The sequence below is a fragment of the Lygodium microphyllum genome, chromosome 20 (genome assembly GCF_053477565.2).
Source record: "Lygodium microphyllum isolate KBCC chromosome 20, Lygodium_microphyllum_v1.1.10, whole genome shotgun sequence".
Classification (NCBI taxonomy): Eukaryota; Viridiplantae; Streptophyta; class Polypodiopsida; order Schizaeales; family Lygodiaceae; genus Lygodium; species Lygodium microphyllum.
The window spans coordinates 68,178,129-68,198,359 of NC_141154.1; the positions used below are offsets into that span (position 1 = coordinate 68,178,129).

Genomic DNA, 20,231 nt, shown 5'->3' on the forward strand with positions numbered 1-20,231 from the left:
ATTTTCACATGAAGGATATCTTTATCACTGTCACCTGTCATAATCAAATCATCAACATAAATGACAAGTAGCATAATACCTTTCTCTACTTTTCTCACATAAAGTGAGAAATCTACCTTGGAAATCTGAAAGCCAATAGTGACAAGATATTGTCCTATCTTGTCAGACCATGCTCTAGGTGCTTGCTTCAAGCCATACAAGGTTTTCTTCAACGTGCAAACAAACTCAGGATGAACAGCATGCACATAACCTGGTGGCTGCTCCATATAGACCTCTTCTTGCAAATCACCATGCAAGAAGGTATTCTTTACATCCATCTGATGTAAAGACCATCCCTTTGATGTAGCCATAGCAATGACTGCTCTTACGATTGCCATCCTTGCAACCGGACTGAATGTTTCTTCATAGTCAATGCCATATGTTTGTGCATACCCCTTGACTACTAATCTTGCCTTGTATCCATTCACAGAACCATCTGCATTCTGCTTCACCTTATAAACCCACTTACAGCCAATTGCATTTTTACCTTTAGGCAAAGGTACCAATTCCCATGTAGCATTTGCTTCCAAGGCATCCATTTCTTCATCCATGGCTTTCTCCCATTTTTCTTTTCCCATGGCTTCCTCAAAAGAAGTGGGTTCTGGTTCCTGTATTACTTTAACCATATATGCATAGTGAATGGCTATAAATCCATCATATTTCAGCCTTTCCACAGGATACCTAGCTCTCGTAGACCTGCGCAAAGTAGGTTCACTCCCAGGTGCTCTCAAAATATCCCTGGTCTTCCTTACTCCAGGTGTAACAATAGAAGGAATACCCAACTCATCATCAATGCTCTGTTCTGAGCCACTCGATTCACCATCCACATAAGAGTGACCTGCATTCACATCAAACATGGGCTGATCAACCTTCTCTTTTCCTTTTCGTGATACTTGCATACCATTATCTGCATTACTTTGAGAAGATTCTCCTGATCTCAATCTGCCTGTCCATGGCGAAGAATGTGAACCACTACTAGAGGACGCTCCAGGTCCACTAATATTTTGTGACTGCTGCTGTGAATTTTGTGCAGCATTACCATTTTGTGCATCTACATCATCAATCACATTTACTGGTTTATACCAGCTACTCATCTCATAAAAAATAACATCTCTGCTCACTGCAAACTTACGAGTAGAAGGGTTATAGCATCTATACCCTTTTTGCTGCAGAGAGTAACCAATAAAGATGCACTTCTCAACTTTTGGATCCAACTTGGATCTCAACTCATCTGGCACATGTACATAGGCAATGCAACCAAAAATTTTCAAATGAGAAATATCTGGTTTCCTACCAGTATACCTCTCCTCTGGAGTTATTCCATGTATTGCTGCAGTGGGAGTCCTGTTCATTATGTAGACTGCTGTAGCAACTGCTTCAGCCCAATAAAAATCTGGCAAGTCTTTTTCATTGAGCATGGCACGAGATACCTCTCCAATATGCCTATTTTTCCTTTCTGCAATTCTATTTTGTTGTGGGGTATGACTGCATGAATATTGCTGCTTTATGCCATGCTCCTGCAGGAACCTTGCAAACTCATTTGAGAGGTACTCTCTCCCTCCATCTGACCTTAGGCATTTTATCTGCAGGCCAGTTTCTTTTTCAACCATCACTTTAAGAGTTTTGAAATGCCCAAAAACTTCACTTTTCTTTTTCATAAAATACACCCAAACTTTTTTGCTATAGTCATCAATAAAACTGACAAAATAATGACAGCCTCCAAGAGATGCAGCTTTAGTTGTCCACACAGCAGAGTGGATTAATTCCAATGGCTTCTTACTCTCTTGAACATGTCTAGGAAATGGTTTCCTTGCTTGTTTTCCAAACTGACAGGCTTCACATACCTTATGCATTTCTGCAATCTTGAATTTTGGCAAACCTGCAACAATATTTTGGGCCTGCATTGATTTAAGTCGTTGTACATTAACATGACCAATGCGTTTATGCCAGATATCAATATCTGCAACTACACCGGTCCCATGTGCAAATATTGCTGCACTCAATTCAGACATGTCTGCATCCAATGTAAACATTCTGCCCTTCTTCTTTCCTTTTGCTATCAAGCTACCTTTATTTTTCATATCCTCAACAAAGCATCCATGAGGATTAAATCTGACCTGCAAGCCCTGCTCAACCATTTGACCAACAGAAACCATATTCTTGGTGATATTCGGGACATGAAATACATCGGACAGGTATTTCTTTTTCCCATCCTGCATAGACAAGGGACTTTTTCCAATTTGCACAATAGGATGTGCAGTATCATCACCAGTCTCCACAAATCCTGGTTTTTCCATTTTTCTTGCATCCTCCATCCATTCTGCATGACCTGTCATGTGGTTTGATGCACCTGAGTCAACATACCATACATCATTGCTTTCTTCTGCACTTGTCACAGAATTGTTCATGCGCTGCACCATAAACAAGTGCTCATTTCTGTCATCACCCTGTCTACTAGAAGATGCATAATTCCCTTGTTGCAGTTTTCCATTCATGATGTCATTCTGCTTTTTATAGCAGTCTTTAGCCATATGACCCATTTTACCACAGTAGTAGCATTCAACATTACTGTTTGCATTTTGGCCTCTTTGCCATCCACCACGACCTCTTTGGCTCCCCCAGCCTCTAGAGTTACCACATCCTCCTCCATAGGACTGGTTTTCTTGAGTTTGCTGCATATTCTGATTTCTGCCACGGCCTCCAAATCGGCCTCCTCTACCTCTGCCTCTACCTCTTCCAGCATTTGAGTAGAAGACAGCTTCTTTTGAAGTTCCTCCTGAAGAAGATGCACCATCATTTCTTTGCTCCTCAGAAATTAGAAGAGCAATCAGCTCCTCAAAATCAGGAAATCTTTCACGAACTGAAATGAATGTCCGAAATTGTGCATAATCCTTTCCTAGACCATTCAAGGTCACAGAAACTAAGTCATCATCTTCCACTGGCGACCCAATGGAAGCAAGTGCATCTGCAATCTTCTTCACCTTCATGTGGTAGTCATTGATGCTCATATTTTCTCTTTGCACATTATGCAACTCTTGCTTGAGCTGCATTTTCCTGGCTTGCGTATTTGTGCTATACATTTTTGACAAAGTATCCCATGCCTCCTTTGGCGTACTTGCATCCTGAATATGCACAATCATAGAGTCTGAAATGCTAATAGACAGCCAGTACATAACTTTCTTGGCTCTCTTATGCCATGCTTTAAATGCCTGCATTTGCTGTTGATTGGGAACATCAAGAAGAACTGGTTCTTCTTCATTTCCTGCAACAAATTCCCAATATCATTTTCCCATAAGGAAATTCGTCATTCTAAACTTCCATGCTTGGAAGTTGTTCTTGTCAAGCTTTTCAGTGACAATCTGTGAAAGAGAATCAGATGCCATTACAGAAGACTGTAAAAAATTCTGTCACTACAAAAACCACATCTTCACTCTCACAAGGGAAAATCTGCAAAACTGGCGAAAGTGGTATTTGACCACACAGTCACTTCCTAGTGACGATTTTGCATCAACAGACAACAGGGATGATTCTGTAACTCCCAATATCTCTGCGCACAAGCATACGATGCAATTTCTACAGTAACTTTTCACCGACCTGTAGAACAGTGGCTGCACAGCATAAAACTGGGCCTTTTCCTGAGTGCATGCAGAAAACTTCCGCCTCCAAAACAGGCCCCGAAATGGGCTCAAATCAAAAAAACAATGCACCTCTTACTTCACCGCGAAGGGCGTCTCAACCTGAGACAATGCACTCCTGCACTTTCCGGCTGTGCTACCTGCAGAGATGTACTCCCAAAACAGAAAATGAAAGCAACACTTCTCCTCTTACCAAAACACCGCAAGCTTGGCTTGCTTTCTTGAGCTCCTTACCACGAAGAAGGCTCTGATACCATGTCAAGATTATGGGAGAGAAGGAAGGAGTCTCACTTGAAGCTTTCTTGCTTGCACAATGGGGGAATACACACAAGGGTGGAGGCTGAAAACAGTTTTCCTCTTCTTAGTTGTGTAAGCCAAAAGAACTCAAGTACAAAGAAATAGAAGAACCCTATATATGGGTCTCAAACCAAACTCAACTAACTAAGGTGGCATACTAACTGAGCCACGTACTAGAGTAGATAAGGATAGCTATCATGTAGCTATTATTCATGGGCGGTGTACCAACCGCGTCTGCAACTGACAAGTCGGTGACATAAATACACAACGGTCACCCTGGCGTATCACGAGTGGAGCTCGATATCTCAACAATCTTACCACATAAGTCAGCATGCACCAACTCTAGAGGAGCCTGTGCTCTATTCTTGCTTTCTTGTGGAAATGCCTTTCTCTGTTGCTTGCCCATCATACAAGCTTCACATGGTTCCTTCAATTCAACTATTGTAGGTAGGTGAGCAACCATACCTTGCTTTTGCATCTCCTTCAATACTGCAAATCCGATGTGTCCAAACCTTTCATGCCAAAGCTTACTTGTGCCCACTCCAGCGGTGGCTGTAAGAGCACTTAGCTCATACAAGTTGTTCCTTCTTTCTCCTTTGCCAACAATTGTGCCAGCACTATCAATAATTTCTGCACCTGTCTTCTTGAACCTCACTTCATGACCAAGATCAGTTATGGCAGCAAAACTGATAAGAGATTTCTCTTGATTTCGGGAACATACAACACATTTGAAAGCTTTTTGACTTCACCATTTGCAGCAACAAAAGAAATAGTACCTGTGCCCGCAGCAGGGCATTTAACATCATTTCCAACCATCACAGTGATGGATTCTTGTAGAGGCTGCATAGAACTGTATAGACCTTTCTTGTTGGTCATGTGATGGAAGGCCCCACTATCCAACACCCATGAGTCAGTGGTAGATTCTTCTTGCGCTGAGGAGCACACTTCCTCAATGATCGCCATGAATAATTCCAACTCTGCTTCAGCCGTATTGACTGTCTCTTTCCCTTTCCTTTTAAGGGTACCATTCTTTTCATCTGCCTTCTTGACACGACAATCTGCAATTGCATGTCCTTTCTTCTTACAGTAGAAGCGCTCTCCTTGAAACTTCTTCTTGCTGCCCTTCTTCTTTTTGTCACCATCATTTTTAGTGGAGGAAACACCTTTGCCTTTTGCATTGGCAGAGAATGCAGCATCTCCATTGTTGCTTCCTTCTCGGGCTTTCAATCTCAACTCCTCCTCCATTAATAATGCACAAAACTCCTCAAAAGTCAAAGCTTGAGGTCTCACCTGAGTATTAAGGGCAGTTACTAGTCCATCAAACTTTTGTGGACAAATCCGAAGACACCTCCGAGCTAGCTCTTCGCTAGTCTTTTGTATCCCAGCACTAGCCATCTGGTCGCGCAGATTCTTAATCCGAGTGATGAATGCTTCAACTGTCTCTCCTTCAGCAAACTTCTCCGTTGCTAGTTGATTCTCCAAGTTTTGAATCCTTGTTTGGTTTCGTGTTTCATACTGACTCCTTAGTACATTCCAAGCATCTGACGCTTTGGTTGTATGCTGAATTAGAGTCAAAACACTGTCAGAGCAGCTTGTAACTAAGGCACACAATGCATCTGCATTCCTTCGTTTCCAAGCTCGTAGAAAATCTGCATTCGGAGGAATCATCACACTAGGATTTGATGGGTCGAGGGTAGGCTGTGGTTCTGCGTCAATCCCCAGCACAATCTCCAGAAGCTCATAAGAATCAAGGATAGTTGTAATTTTGAACTTCCACAAGGTGTAGTTTGTACCATCTAACTTGCCTTCGCTGAAGGTTGGTGGACGAATCCTTAGTGTTTGAATAGCCAGTACAGCACCACCACCTCTTGCACCGCTTCCTGATGCGCCAGAACCACTTCCCGGAGTCGACATAGTTTCTCTTTGCTGTTGAAGCTTTTGCCTCTTGCACGCTCTCCGATCTCTAGAGTCCCCTGGGCTTTGATACCATGTAAAATATTACACAGCGCAGCGAACAGAATCTGAGAAAGAGATAGAGAGTACACAACAGATAAGAGGAGAATAAGTAAATTCTTTAACTCCAAACAACTGATACAAAGATGGCTCTGTCCACCCGTGCGCTTCCACTGTGTGAAGCTTAGATGGCGATCTAGACAGAAGATAGGTGAAGAGCTTAAGGCTAGCTGAAACAACAACTCTGACTGGGTGAAAGATAAGTGGGTGATGGCTGCGAAGGGGTTTAGCTTTTATAGCCCGCGAAGGTCGTTAGGTCGGCCTGCTGACCGACCTACCATATGAGCCTCCACTAGTCGGCCAGGGAATCCTTTACCATCGGGCCGGGGGTGCTGCCCCCGGACCCCTGCCAGGGGCTGCTTCTGCGGCCCCCAGACCCCACAATAGGGGCCCCTTTTAACTCCCTTACACCGCAACTCGATGCAATGCGCCTCGAGTTGCTACCAGCTTAACCACTCCATCTAACCCAAAGATTAGACCCACAATGGTCACCTTTTTGCCATCCGGTCACAGACCTCATCTGATATACAAGTCAGGACTCCACCAATGTCCGGGCTCACACTTGGCTTCTCCTCATAATGGGGGCCTTACAACTTTGAGCACCATGGATCATTGGTAGCACCTAATGAGGGTGGGGCATTGATCATATCTAACATTTTTCTCGATTTTGGTGATTTTTTTGTCATTTTCTACAGTAAACATCAAGCAATTTTAAACTGTCTATAGTTTTCTAGCCTGCATTATGGCGAGTTCGTCCACTAATCATGTTATTTTCAACATCACTAAGCTTGATGGTACAAATTACTCTTATTGGAAGAGCCAGATTTGGCAGGTGTTGGTGCGGAAATCACATATCAAACCTTTGAGGTTAAGTGGACATCTGCTTGCAACTATGCCAGATGAGGAATGGCTTGAGCTTGATGAGTTATGCAAGTCCACCATTGTATTGTTTCTCACAGAACAGGTTCACAACAATGTATTTGAGGAAGAACAGAGTGCATGGCAGTTGTGGGATAAAATCAAGAATCTCTATGACAAGAAAAGTCCAGCGAGTCAAATGTATTGGGCTGAAGCAGCTTATGGATCTGCGCATGAAGGAGAATGTGATTATGTCTGCTCACTTGAGCCAGTTCCATACTATACTCAAGAACTTGACTTCACAGGACATCACTTTTGCAGAGGACGTCACTCCTCTTTTCTTACTTGGTACTCTTAATGAGTCATGGGATGTATTTCGCACTGCATTATGTGCCTCTACTGCTACCTTGAAATTATCTGATGTTGAGAGTGCTCTTCTGCAGGAAGAGGTTAACCGTAAGAATTTGGATGCCTCTCGTGTATCGCATGCTATGACAGTTAGAGGCAGAAATGATGGATATGGAAAGCATGGCAGTGGCAGTGGCCGTGGATGGGATTCTCAAAAATCTTGGTCCAAGTCTCGTGGGAAGTCATGTAGCAAATCCGGTGGCAGGAATGCATATGTTACTTGTCACCATTGTGGGAAAAAGGGCCATATTAGGCCACAATGCCATGAATTGCGCAATGAAAGGCGCAAATATAAGGGGAAAGACAAAGTGCAGGATAAGTCTTCTAATCACAGCATAGTGCCTGCAAAGTCCAATGTTAAAATTGAAGAGATCAATGTTATGTAACCTGAGGATGTTGATGATAATGATTATATCATTGCAGCTTCGCCTAGTGCTTCGTAGATGACAAAGATACACTCTATATATGCACAGTGTTGGCTCTTGGACTCAGGTGCATCCTTTCATGTGACACCTTGCCGAGAGTGGTTTCATTCATACCATACCGTTTCAGGTTCTGTGCGCTTGGGTGATGACAACTCTCTTGATATTGTGGACATTCGTGATGTTAGGCTGCAGTTTCCTTCTAGTAGCATTTTTGTTATGCAGAATGTACGTCATGTACCTGCTTTGACATGCAGTCTCATGTCAGCTGGACAGCTTGATGATGCAGGATATTATGTATGTTTTGGAGACTCTGCATGGAAGATCACTCATGGCTAACTTGTGATTGTGTGAGGTGCCAAGACTAGTAGCCTCTATCCCTTGATTGTATCAGCTTCTTGCCTTGATTATGTTTTCTTTGTGGGTTCTATCCCACATGTATCTCTTTGGCATACCCGTTTGGGCCATATGTCTTTAAAGGAATGAAAATGCTTTCTAGTTTGCAGTACTTACCGTCCCTTGATTATGTATGTTTTGATTCATGTGAGGATTGTCTTTATGGCAAGCATACTAGGTCTACGCATAAGAAGTCTGGTAGGCCACGCATGAGTGAGCCCTTGGCATTGGTACATTCGGATGTTTGTGGGTCCATGCCTTGTCAGTCTATGGGTGGTGCAAAGTATTTTGTTACATTCATAGATGATTTTTCATAGGAATTTTGGGCTTATCCCATTAAGTTGAAATCTGATGTCTTGGTTGTGTTTCAAAGATGGCTTGCATTGGTTGAGAACCAGTCTGGGTATAGGCTAAAATGCCTAAGGACAGATAATGGGGGTGAGTATGTTTCACATGCTTTTGAGCAGTTATGTGATGAGAGGGGTATTAACGTTAGTTGACCGCCCCCCTACACCCCCCCCCCCTAGAATGGTTTGGCTAAGCGGATGAATAGAACCATCCAGGAGCATGTACGCAGTATGCTTAGCCATGCAAGCCTACCATAGAGCTTTTGGGCTGAGGCAGTTAGTATAGCTGTGCATGTCATAAACAGATCACCCTCTAGTTGTTTGAATTTCCAAGTTGCTGAGGAGGTATGGACTGGAAAACCTCCCTCTTATGCGCATCTCCGTGTCTTTGGATGTGATGCATTTTGCCATGTGCCCAGGGACAAGAGAAGTAAGCTGGATCCCAAGAGTGTCAAATGCATTTTCCTTGGTTATGGGGATGCAGGCAAGATGGGTTACCGTCTCTGGGATCCGCAGGTGTAGAAAGTCATCCGCAGTCATGATGTAGTCTTCCATGAAGACAATATGCATAGGCAGCCTTAGATAGTTGTTGAGATCCGCAAGGTCATATTTCAGGAGGAGCCAAGAGCTCCCGCATAGCCAGTTGGGCAGCCTACAGATGCAGTAGATGCTCATGGTCACGGCGTTGGACAGGCAGCTGGGCAGGTAGCAGAGCCTGCCGTGAGACGGTCTACTAGAGATAGATGTCCACCAGATAGATTTCAGCCCTCAATGCATTATGTCTTGGTTACAGATACAGGAGAGCCTTTCACTTATGATGAGGCTATGCGCAGGGATGACAGTCACTCTTGGGAGAGGGCTATGCAGTCTGAGATAGACTCCCTGCATAAGAATGACAAGGGATTCGGTTTCCTTGCCTACAGGCAAGAAGGCTTTGCCATGCAAGTGGGTGTACAAGCTGAAAAGTACCCTTGGACACCCCAAGCCGGCATACAATACTAGATTGGTAGCAAAGGGTTTTAAGTAGGAGCATGGTGTGGACTTTGATGAGGTCTTTTCTCCTGTGGTTAAGATGACCACCTTGCACTTAGTCTTGGATTTGGTTGCTCAGCTTGACTTAGATTTATACCAGATGGATGTCAAGACGGCTTTCTTAAATGGGGACTTGCATGATGAGATTTATATGGAGCAGCCTAAGGGCTTTGCAGAACCTGGCAGGGAGCACCTAGTGTGCAAATTGAAGAAAAATCTTTATGGCTTGAAACAGACACCTAGGGAGTGGTATCATAAGTTTGATGCCTTTATGCAGTCACAGGGCTACAGTCGAAGTGCTATGGATCTGTGTCTTTACACGAAGAAAGCTCGTGATGGTTCTTTATTGATTTTGGTACTCTATGTGGATGATATATTGATAGAGCAGGGAAAGCTCATGATGAGCTAGATGCTCTTAAGGCTCAGCTCAAGAAGAGATTCGAGATGAAAGATCTGGGGTAGGCCGCTCACATACTTGGTATGCACATTACACGCGGCAGACATCAGGGACTCCTCTACTTGTCACAGAGGGAGTACATTCATAAAGTCCTTGAGCACTTCCGCATGCAGGACGTAAAGCCTATTGGCTATCCATTGCCTTCTTATGTGAAGATATCACAGGCTGATTGTCCGCAGACAAGAGCAGAAGGCCGCAGATGGCCAAGATTCCCTATGCATCCATAGTGGGCAGTCTTATGGATGCCATGATAGCCGCTCGTCCAGATATTGCCTTTGCAGTTGGTGTTGTGGCATGCTATATGGCTACACCTGGCAAGAAGCATTGGGATGCCGTGAAGGGTATCATGAGGTACCTAAAGGGCACTGCAGATATGTGCATATGCTATGGCAGCCAAGATACATGAGTCGTGGGGTACACTGACTCTGATTATGCAAGACATGCAGATAGTAAGAAGTCCACTTCCGGCTATGTATTCACATATGCTCGAGGTGCTGTTTCTTGGATGTCTAGGGTGCAGAAATGCACGGCCCTTTCTACTACAGAGGCCGAGTATGTTGTAGCCACTGAGGCTTGCAAGGAGGCCACTTGGTTAGGTCGTTTGGTTGCTGACCTTGGTATTGATGCTATCCCTACACTGCATTCGGATTCTATGAGTGCTATTCAGTTAGCCAAGAATTCGGTCTTCCATACGAAGACGAAACACATTGAGATGAGGTATCACTTTATATGTGGGGTCGTTGAGGACAAGTGTGTTGACCTTGTCAAGATCTCGACTGTCAAAATCCTGCAGATCTGCTCACGAAAAGCCTCTCTACAGAGCGCTTTGCCTTCCTCGGGAGGTTGATGGGCATGGGATGAGATGACGTCTTTCCTCATCCTATTGTACATGTGTACATGTTGTATTGTCTTTTTTTTCTTTTCACTCCTCACTAGGGCAGATTCGCCTTTAAGTGGGAGGTTGTTGGGGGTAAAGGCGCCTTCGCCTAGTCACCCATGCATTACTACACTGATAGTCACTGCCACTGCACACTGCAGGTGGCGGGCACCCATCACCGTCACTTTATTCTTTATTCTTTTAGTGAAAATTTGAATAATTAAGGAAGGCCCGATCACACATTGTGACTGTTGGAGTTCCCATTTCTTGTCTCTCTCTTGCTCTTGCTCTCCCGCCATAGCTCTCGAGTCCAAACTTCGGTCCTTCTCTCCCTTTCATTGCATAAGTCCAAAGCGGAGAGCTACCAAAGATTATGCGTGATACTAAACTTAGGAGAAAAAAGGGGACTTTACTTGGTCTATGCGTGTGCCTTTTGAAACTAGTACTGATTGAAGTATCTGTATGGTTATGCCACTAATCCTACCATATTGTGTTTTTGTAGATGTTCCATGAGAGTGGTAGTAGTAGCCATCAGTGTAATCGTGGAGAGAGAGGTTGTTTTGGTGGTGGTCACAATATCTCTCCATAGCAAAATAGAGAGAGACCATTAGAAGCCCAATAGAATGAAGAGAGAGAGTCAAAACCCCAGCCGATTAGGGACTACCAACTAGATCTAAAGCTTGAATTCTTTTCCATTTATAGATACGTGGTGAGATTGATGATGCAGAGGGACGGGATGTGTGGTAATAACTCTTCATAGGCATTTAAGCTTTGGTATACATAGTAGTATTAAGGTACTAGAAGCCATACTAGCTTTAAAATCATGTCTACATCTTTTGTATATTTGAGGTAATATCAACTACTCTTGGTGATTGTGATTGTATACATTTATTTGTCTTAATCTATATTAATGTGTGTAATCTTTTTTTAATATAAGCATATAATTTGTAAAGTTGACACTTAGTCCTGTGAGCATGCAAGAAGAGAAAAAAAAAGAAGGGAGGTGCTAGTTATAAAATTGTAGATATAGGCAATAGAGCCCACAATTCCCTGGGTTTTTTTGCACACAACGCGTTTATATTCGCATGTTACATAGTGTGAAAATTGTAGGTCATAAAAGGTATCATCACCATTTAATTAAAGGTGAAGTAGCAAGTTTACTCTCATGTAACATGCAAATATAAAATTGTGTTTATATTTCAACATTTAAATATGAAATTGAGCATGTCTACTAATGTGTTTGATTTTATGGCCGTACACATGCCCATAATTTTTTTTCATACTTTTAAAAAAGCATCTATATAAGCACCTACATGCTTAATCCCTTGTAGTGTATGTTGACTATATTGCCTACAACTGGGTTGGAGGGTTCACTATATGTAAACCCTCTATATCACATCTATTCAAGGCCTATTTAAAAATATCCTTACTTTTTACCCACCTAATATGCTTACATATTTGTTAGTGACACACCCCCCTCCTCCCCCCCCCCCCAAAAAAAGGAGGAAAAACTAAAGGTAACCGGTCACATTACAGAACAACCTTCTTTAGGCTTACATATACTTAGTTATTTACTTGTCCAATACATTTGCATGTGTGAGAAGGATCGTCCTAAAGTTGTCCTATACTTTGAGGCGCAATTTAAAACTCTCAATGTGAAGTCCCTCTTAGATGATTGAGTATCCTCCTCTTTTGAGGGTACTCTGTCAACTTTGAAGAGTCCCCTTGTTTCATGTGTGAGAATTGATACGAATTGGGATGTGTGTGGGTTGAGGTTAAGAATGTGAACCTTCACATGGCAATTGACTTGAACATGTCCCACCTCTAAGGCACTTCAATGAGAAGATTGCATAGTTTTGGCCACATACACCTTTCTAAAGTAGCCAATTTGCATGTATGGGCCGGTAATCTTCAGTGTGATTCCCCAACCAAGACATGGTCATTCACCATGTCACATGGCACCTTTCTCCCTCACATAGGGCCATTCCAAGGGTTGTGAGACGACCAATAACAGATCCTAGACACTACAATCTTCCAGTTCTAACTCCAGCTCAGTCATGACTAGTGACTAGTACATCCATGGATTCATCCAATCGACAATTATTATGGATGTCTATGCCCTGGTGGAAACATGGGTCTTGCACGTCTAAGGCCCTCGTAAGCAATGAGAGAGACGTAACTTTTCTCTAAATTGAAGGCATGAGTAACTACGCACCGTCGGAGACGATGATCAGCCAGATTAGAATCCAATGATAGCATCTCTAGTCACGCCAAAACTTCCAAATTGAATACTAATGTGCTGCATGTCGCGCGAACAAGCTGCAAATGAGAGGCATTGCGCGTGTGGGTTGACAATATGATAAGAGTACAGTGGAAACAGTATGTGATAGTAGTGATTGGAGTGCCATGACCCCCCTGATTTGAAAGCTCGAGGTCCTGACATGGAGAGATCCATCTAATCCTTATGAAACATGGCCTACTGATCCAAGCACACTTCAGGAAAATGACCCACCTTGGAATTACAGATGGTAAGGAGCCAAAAGAAAAGCTCTGCAAAACTCTCTTGTAACCCTTCAGAATACAAATGGCAAGACACTACAGGCGTCTGATTGCTCTCTCCAGCAGATTGCTGCAAACAAATAAATAGGGAAAAAATACAACAGGGGTAAGGAAGTATGGCACATTAATATGATGGGATCAGTGTTGGGGAGAGAGAAGGATGGCTTCCACACACTTAAGAATAGCTATAGCTTTACCACCATTGCAAACATAATCCGTATGCAAGGAAATTGATACAAATATGTATTCATACATGCAAGTCCACCTATATACAAACACATGAAGCACAGAAGAAAAAAACAAATGCACACTCCTACTTAACTAGGGGAAACTAGCACAGCGACCGCCTGCCTTCACACACTAGATGCCTGCAAACTGGGCTTCTTTCTTCTGAACCTGCCCACTGATAGTAGCTGGTCTGATGTTGTTATTATTATTATTCTTCGAGCCTGCATTGAGGCTTTTGAAAGAATCTTCCCTATCCAAGGTCAAGGGAAGGTCTCCTGATGATGAGACAGGGGGATCTGTTACATTGATGGCACCCCCGGAGTCCAAATTCAATGATCTGTTCTGTGGTCGATCCTCGGCCGATGATGCATTTGCTAGTTCTCGAGTCATTGATCCTCCACTATTGTTCTCTGTGCTCATAAACAAATGGACTGCAATCTCAGTGCCAGAATACTTGGCACCTTCTACCTCAACATTGTCTCTAGCTGCGGTTGCCTGTGGGACAGCCAATACCTGATCTGAGTCACCTTCTTGCGTTTGTCCACTGTCCTCCCCTGTATTGCTCACATTCGCTTGCTGTTCTTGCTGTTGCAGCATCAATGGCTGTTGCTCCTGGTTTTCCTCTTTGTGATCCAACAAAAGCTGAGCTGGCTTGCTCTGAGAGCTGCCCAACACTCCTCCCTTGTAGAGAGCATCCAGCTGATGAAAGTAAGGACAGGTCTTAGCATTTTCAGGTCTCAACTTCTTGCTTTCCTTTGCTTTCTTGAAGTACTTGTTGATGTTCTCCCATTTCTCCTTGCATCTTTTAGCAGTTCTGTTGTAGCCTTGCATGGACATGCCTGCAGAGATGTCCTCCCATAGCACAGCCTTGGAGCCAGGCTCATGAAATTTGTGTTCCAAACCAATACGTAGCTTGATGAGCGCAAGGACTTCAGCCTTGGGCCATCTTTTGCTATTGGGGTCGTAGAAGGGGTCCTTGTCTTGAAGAGAGTCATCCTGGAGATGATCCATATTGATTGGAACAATCGATGATGTTGCTGCTGCTATTGTTACGGTTGGAGGCGTAGCACTAGGAGTAACAACAGAAATGGGGGCCAGGACCGGGGCCGGGGCCGGAGGTGGAGGCGGAGGCACAGGAGCAGGTGCAGGCAGATGTGTAGACAACGGGGCAGCTTGAGGCAAGGCCACTTGAGGCAAAGTTAGTGTGTGCCCAGAAACCTGTTGAAGAAAAGCAATCAAAACTGCATCCCTTGAGGCTGAAAGAGAGTGCTCCTGAGCCCTAAGATCATGCTCTCTGCTCATCCTTGCCATCTCTTGCCTCTTCCAGGCCTCCTCTCTTATCATCCGATCTTGATCTCTTCTCTCCAAGGCTTCTAGGAGCTTTTGCTGCATTTGTTCCTGCTTGTCAAGGACCTTCTTGATTATGTTCTCAAAGAGGTGCATGTATTTCTTTAAGCGCAAAGATTTGCGCTTCCTCTTTCTACTATTTCCTGCCGGAGCACCTCCAGACCCCGCAGCAGGGCGCTCACTCTCTCCGACATCGGCCTCGTGCGAGGAGCTCTTGTCGTCGGCAGCATCGTTGTGATTACCATCAACATTAGGCTCATCCTCATCCTGATCATCCTCATCCTCATCCTCATCCGAGGTCTCATCAGACGAGAAGTGGAAGCCACTGCTGAGATCAGAATCTGGCTTTAGGGCAGGGGCAGGTAATTTGGATGGAGCAGGCAATGGAGCTATGGCAGGGGGAGCCGTGCTGCCATTGTTAACTGTAGGTATTCCTGCCGGTACGGGAGTAATAACAGCTGCAGGAGCAGACGCCATGTCAGTACTCGATACGGGAGGGCCATTGCTGGCTGCTGCATTGGCTACAGGCGAGCTTGACAGCAGAAGGCTAGGGTTAGGTAGAGAGAGAGATGGCCGAGTATTATTTGCGCTCATGAGCGCGTGCATATTCATGGCACGGTTGGTATTGTTCGAGAATGTTGCAGTATTCAATACACTTGTTGTTGGTCCTGGACTAGACTTGCTTGCGTACAGAGCTTCAAGCTGGCTAAAGAACCTGTAATTCTTCCCGTCCTGCCGCCCGATTCTGCCTTCCCGGGTTCTCTTGTAGTACTTGTGGACGTTCTCGAACTTCTCCTTGCACTTCTTCGCGCTTCTGTAATATCCCATGTCGGCGAGCTTTCTGAGAACAGGAGAAGAAGCAGAGTTAGGTCAGAAATTAATAGAATTCCGACACACGACGGTAGAGCAAATAGGAGAGAGAGAGGAAGGGGGAGGGAGAGGGAGAGGACGTCGTGTTTTAGCGACAGAAAGATGCAGGCACGATACAGTGTCGTCAGTACACAAACCTAAAACACGTAAAGCGCGCATGGTTGATTGAGTGATGGAGACAGGCCGACCCGAATACAGCAATCGCTGAGAGATTCAGAAGGCTCGCGAATGAACCCACGCTTGGGACTCACTGATAAAACGGAACCCGGGTAGATTCTTCGTGAACGATCTCAATGATTCTCTAAGGACGGGAGAGAGACAGAGAGCGACAGAGAGAGAGAGAGAGAGAGAGAGAGAGAGAGAGAGAGCTGTCTGTGCCTATCACTGCTTTTCCTCTGAAACGGAAGTTCACATGTCATGTCGCTTCGGGGCGAGACCTACTAACAACCAGCCATACCACGAAGAAATGATTCCTACGCGCGGTAAATATTGCAGTGCCGTGCAAAATTTAAGAATGGAGAGAGAGAGAGGGGGGGGGAGAGACAAGGCTCGATGGAAACTCATCGCACCGTCTAGCTCATCATGATTCAATGATCCATGGATACTGGATAGATCAGATAGACCAGCCCAATCTATCGCTAGATTATAATTCACAAACAGATCCGGGCTCTCTCTATCTCTCTCTCTCGCGGGTCATCTCCGACCTTCCTGTATTAATCAAAGAGTGTGTATCATTTTCATCCACAATCAATCCATCAATGAATAGGCGCCCACGACCAAACGTGGGCGCACCCTTTTTTTTACCTTGAGACGATCTCCCAGAGAGGGCCTTTCAGACTCGAATCTCGGAACGTGGAGTCCATATCCGACCGGATCTTGAGTAGCGCTAGGGTTTCCTGCCTCGGCCACCGGTTGCCACCCCCCGACATCATCATCATCGTCACCTTCTGATCTCCCGCACCTCCGCCCTCCACCTCCCCTGCTGACCCCCCCACCGACGCGCCGCCATCCCTCTGATCTGATTTGTAATCCTCCATTGACTCGTCCATTGAAGCAGCACCAGCAGCAGCTCCTTCTCCTGCTCCTGCTGCAGTCATAGCTTCTTTGCTCTGGTTATTGTTTGCCGCTGCATTCATGGCGACCGCTGATGCTGCCACCTGCTGCTGCTGCTGCAATTGTGCCTTGGTGCTGCTGGTTATGGCTGCATCAGGATTGTCTGGGAATGAGTCGTCAGTTCCTGACGAGTTGACCCCTGAGCTCTCCAATCCTAATTGATGGACCATATTCTGTTGCTGCATATGCTGCTGCTGATGATGATGCTGATGGTGATGATGCTGATGTTGCTCTTGCTGCTGCTGATGGCTGCCTGATTGGGCATGCTGCAGCTGATGGGATTGAAGCTGCTGCAGATGATGGTGCGATACGGATTCAACATCGATTTGCACCACCGGCCTCCCCGCAGCAGTGGCAGGCGACTCTTCCAGCTTTGGTATATAGGGTGCAGCGTGGTGGTGGTGATGATGTGCTGTAGAGAATTGCTGTTGTGGATGATGTGGGTGGTGCTGGGTCTGGAAAAGCTGCTGGGGCTGGTAATGGTGGAAGGAAGGATGGGGTGGCTGATGAGAGGAGCCATGGAGCTGCTGAGGAACTGCATCTCCTCCTCCTCCTCCTCCTCCTCCAGTGGAAGAAGAAGTAGAAGAAGGCGGCAGAAGAGACATCTCATGAGAGAGAGAATACATATGGGGAGGAACTCTACCCACCACATGATACTGGGGTACATCGGTAACACCATATTGCCCACTGGCCTGCATAGTGTTTTTATTTTTTTCTCTCTTCCCCCCTTTTTCCCCCCTTGCTCCCTTCTCCTCCTCGAAAGGGTGGACTTTGATTAATTTAGCTCTAATTTAGAGTTTGCCCACCCTTAAAAGAAGGCGACATGTCCACACGGCACAGAAGAAAGGGAGAGGAAGACTATCTTAGGAGAGGAGGCTGATGATGATGATGATGATGGGTAGGGATCTGGCTCCATAGATGCCCTCCCGAGAAGAAGCTGTGCTAGGTAGAGGAGAAAGGGAAGCTGATGAAAAGATTGGATAGAACTGACTGGCAGACAGATTAGAAAAACATCAAAGGTGGGGGCAGGGTAAATGAGGCAGAGATCGATCAGCAGTCTTGGGAAAGCTATCCAAAGGCTGATATGGAAGCTCTTACACAGAGAGAATCACATAAGATGACAGTAAATTATGTGTGAGAGAGAGAGAGAGAAGGGGGGGGGGGGGAGATGGATGATGCTGATGATGGTGATGATACCCACAATGACTGCCTCTACATGACAATATTAACTCGATAAGCTCAAAGAAAGTCTACGACGAGGCAGAAGAATGAATGAATAGGAGAATAATACTACCAAACGATTCTTTCCTCTCACCAAAACAAATTTAATAACAACGCCTTTTTGCCCCCCTCCCCCATTTCTTTTGTTGTTGTTTTGTATTTATTTGTTTTCCAGGCTGCCATCGTCACTGGTGGGTAGAAGGCTTGATTAATAAATAAAATAACTTTTAGAAGTTTATTTCTCAATGGAAAAAAGGCTGAAAAGAGGGTGGCCCACTGCCAGATGGGTTGACTATCCATATTAAGGAATTCGATTGACGTAGTAACGAGGTGTCTGTGCCCGTGTGGGGCCCCTTCAGAGCTGTGTAGGTCTAAGGTCGTCCTTTCTCATGGGCCTTTTCACACCGTACCGTCCACCCGTCTCCTCTAGGTACCCATACAAGGTTTAATGTTCCTATGTCCTCCCTGTTTTGTCTTTCCTAGTGGAGGATGAGGGAGGTTACACCACGGTTCCGGAAAAAAAATTTGAGAAAGAGGAAGTAAATCCTTTTCATCATCCCTATTGAGATGGTATCGTATAAATAAATTTAACAAATGTAATTATATTTTGAGAAATTTGAAGAGGATTTATTTCCTTCTTCAGAAGAATTGAGAAGGATTTTTGTCAAGGTGAACAAGTTCTAGGTTGAAGCGAACCCGCCTTTTCTCGAACCTAGGGTTATACACAAGCTTGGACGGCCACTTCATGTTGAAAAATAGAGGGATGTGGAGATAACGTGTTATGAAACGATCGATGCCGTATAACCCACATGGCGGACAGATTTGGGCAAGGGATTAGGAGTCCAATGTGTGGACAAGTCATAAGAGGACAATCCCCTTTTCACTTTACTCTTTTAAAAAAGTTAGTGGACTTGATAGGTCTTGAACCCCAACCTATTAGGTCCAAGTCCCAAACTCTTACCGATGAACCAACAAGAATTTTTTTATGCATTTGTTTGCACCTAATGGTGGGTAAAGAAAGGCACGGACTGTTTTGAGGTCAAGTGGGGGTGTTTGTTGCCTGGTGTGTAACCAGCCTAAGAACAAATGGATCACAAAGCCAGCCCACAACTTGTTTGAGTATGGGTTGAGTTTCATGGGTGCACTCACTTCAAACATTTGGTTGTGCTCTGGTGGTAGTGACTATTGACATCTAAGAAATGGATCATGAAAGATTTATAGGTTTAAAACTTGTTAGTAGTAGCATATAAGTGTCACACAACACCTAGGTTTGTGACTTTACTAGGCGTGACGAATACTTGCATATCAACATAGCCATGCATAAATTCCTAGATAGAGTAAAAAAGGTAAGTGAATTGGCTCCATCCCATACATACATACATACATACATACATACATACATACATATATAGATATCTCCCCCCCCCCCCTCCAAGTGCAACTTGGACTTGTGATGCACATATGTAGCAAGCAAGTGCATATTCACTACCTGTGATCTTGTGAAGAATGCCAATCAAGCATTGCTCAAATGCAATAGGGAGCTAGGATTTTCAAAATCTAAGATATATTCTACTTGATGATACCTCCCTCCCTCCCTCCCTCTCTCTTTCTCTGTGTACATTAGTGTAGAATTTCCTAAATTAGATCTAGCATTGCAACTTATCTCAAGGTTTTGCACCAAGAACTTCTTAAATTTATTGAAACGAACATGTCAAGTCTTCTTGTTTGTTCCATAACCCATAGTAGGCAATAATATGTATTCTTCTAACTTCCAATTGTTTGAAAGAGGAATGCATACCCTTTAGCCTATGCCAGTTCACATTGATCATAGATCTAGCAATCACTCTAAGGTTCATGAGGGAAATGACTATGGTTGCAAGTTGCAAGCTCTCTCTCTCTTGCATGTAGAAAAATAAGAAAAGTGCTAGCTCTCCAACTTCATTACCACATGGTGGTCAAGTTGAGGGAGTAAACCCTATTATATCTATTCATGGATATATCTACACAACCACTCTAAGCCTTAGATTTGGCGGATTGGAGGGAAAGCATTGGAAGTGTGATACATGGATGCACTTCTAAGAAGAGGGACTCTTCATAAACCAAATATGGTGT

At 44.4% G+C, this 20,231-nt stretch overlaps 1 protein-coding gene across 1 annotated transcript; it reads right to left on the minus strand.

The window, feature by feature from the left end:
• Positions 1-13,307: 13,307 nt before the first annotated feature.
• Positions 13,308-17,999, minus strand: LOC148018987 (uncharacterized). The gene is made up of 2 exons (XM_087701501.1): positions 16,590-17,999; positions 13,308-15,756 (listed from the first exon to the last, which is right to left on the minus strand). The coding sequence occupies exons 1-2, from the start codon at positions 17,594-17,596 to the stop codon at positions 13,701-13,703; spliced, it is 3,063 nt and encodes a 1,020-aa protein (XP_087557627.1). The 5' UTR covers positions 17,597-17,999; the 3' UTR covers positions 13,308-13,700.
• Between the last annotated feature and the right edge of the window lie 2,232 nt (positions 18,000-20,231).

Excerpts from the sequence above, each read along its gene's own strand:
- LOC148018987 (XM_087701501.1), bottom strand. The coding sequence starts at position 17,596 with ATGCAGGCCAGTGGGCAATATGGTGTTACCGATGTACCCCAGTATCAT. Across the intron at positions 15,757-16,589 it reads CTCTGGGAGATCGTCTCAAG|AAAGCTCGCCGACATGGGAT; the intron begins GTAAAAAAAAGG and ends TCCTGTTCTCAG.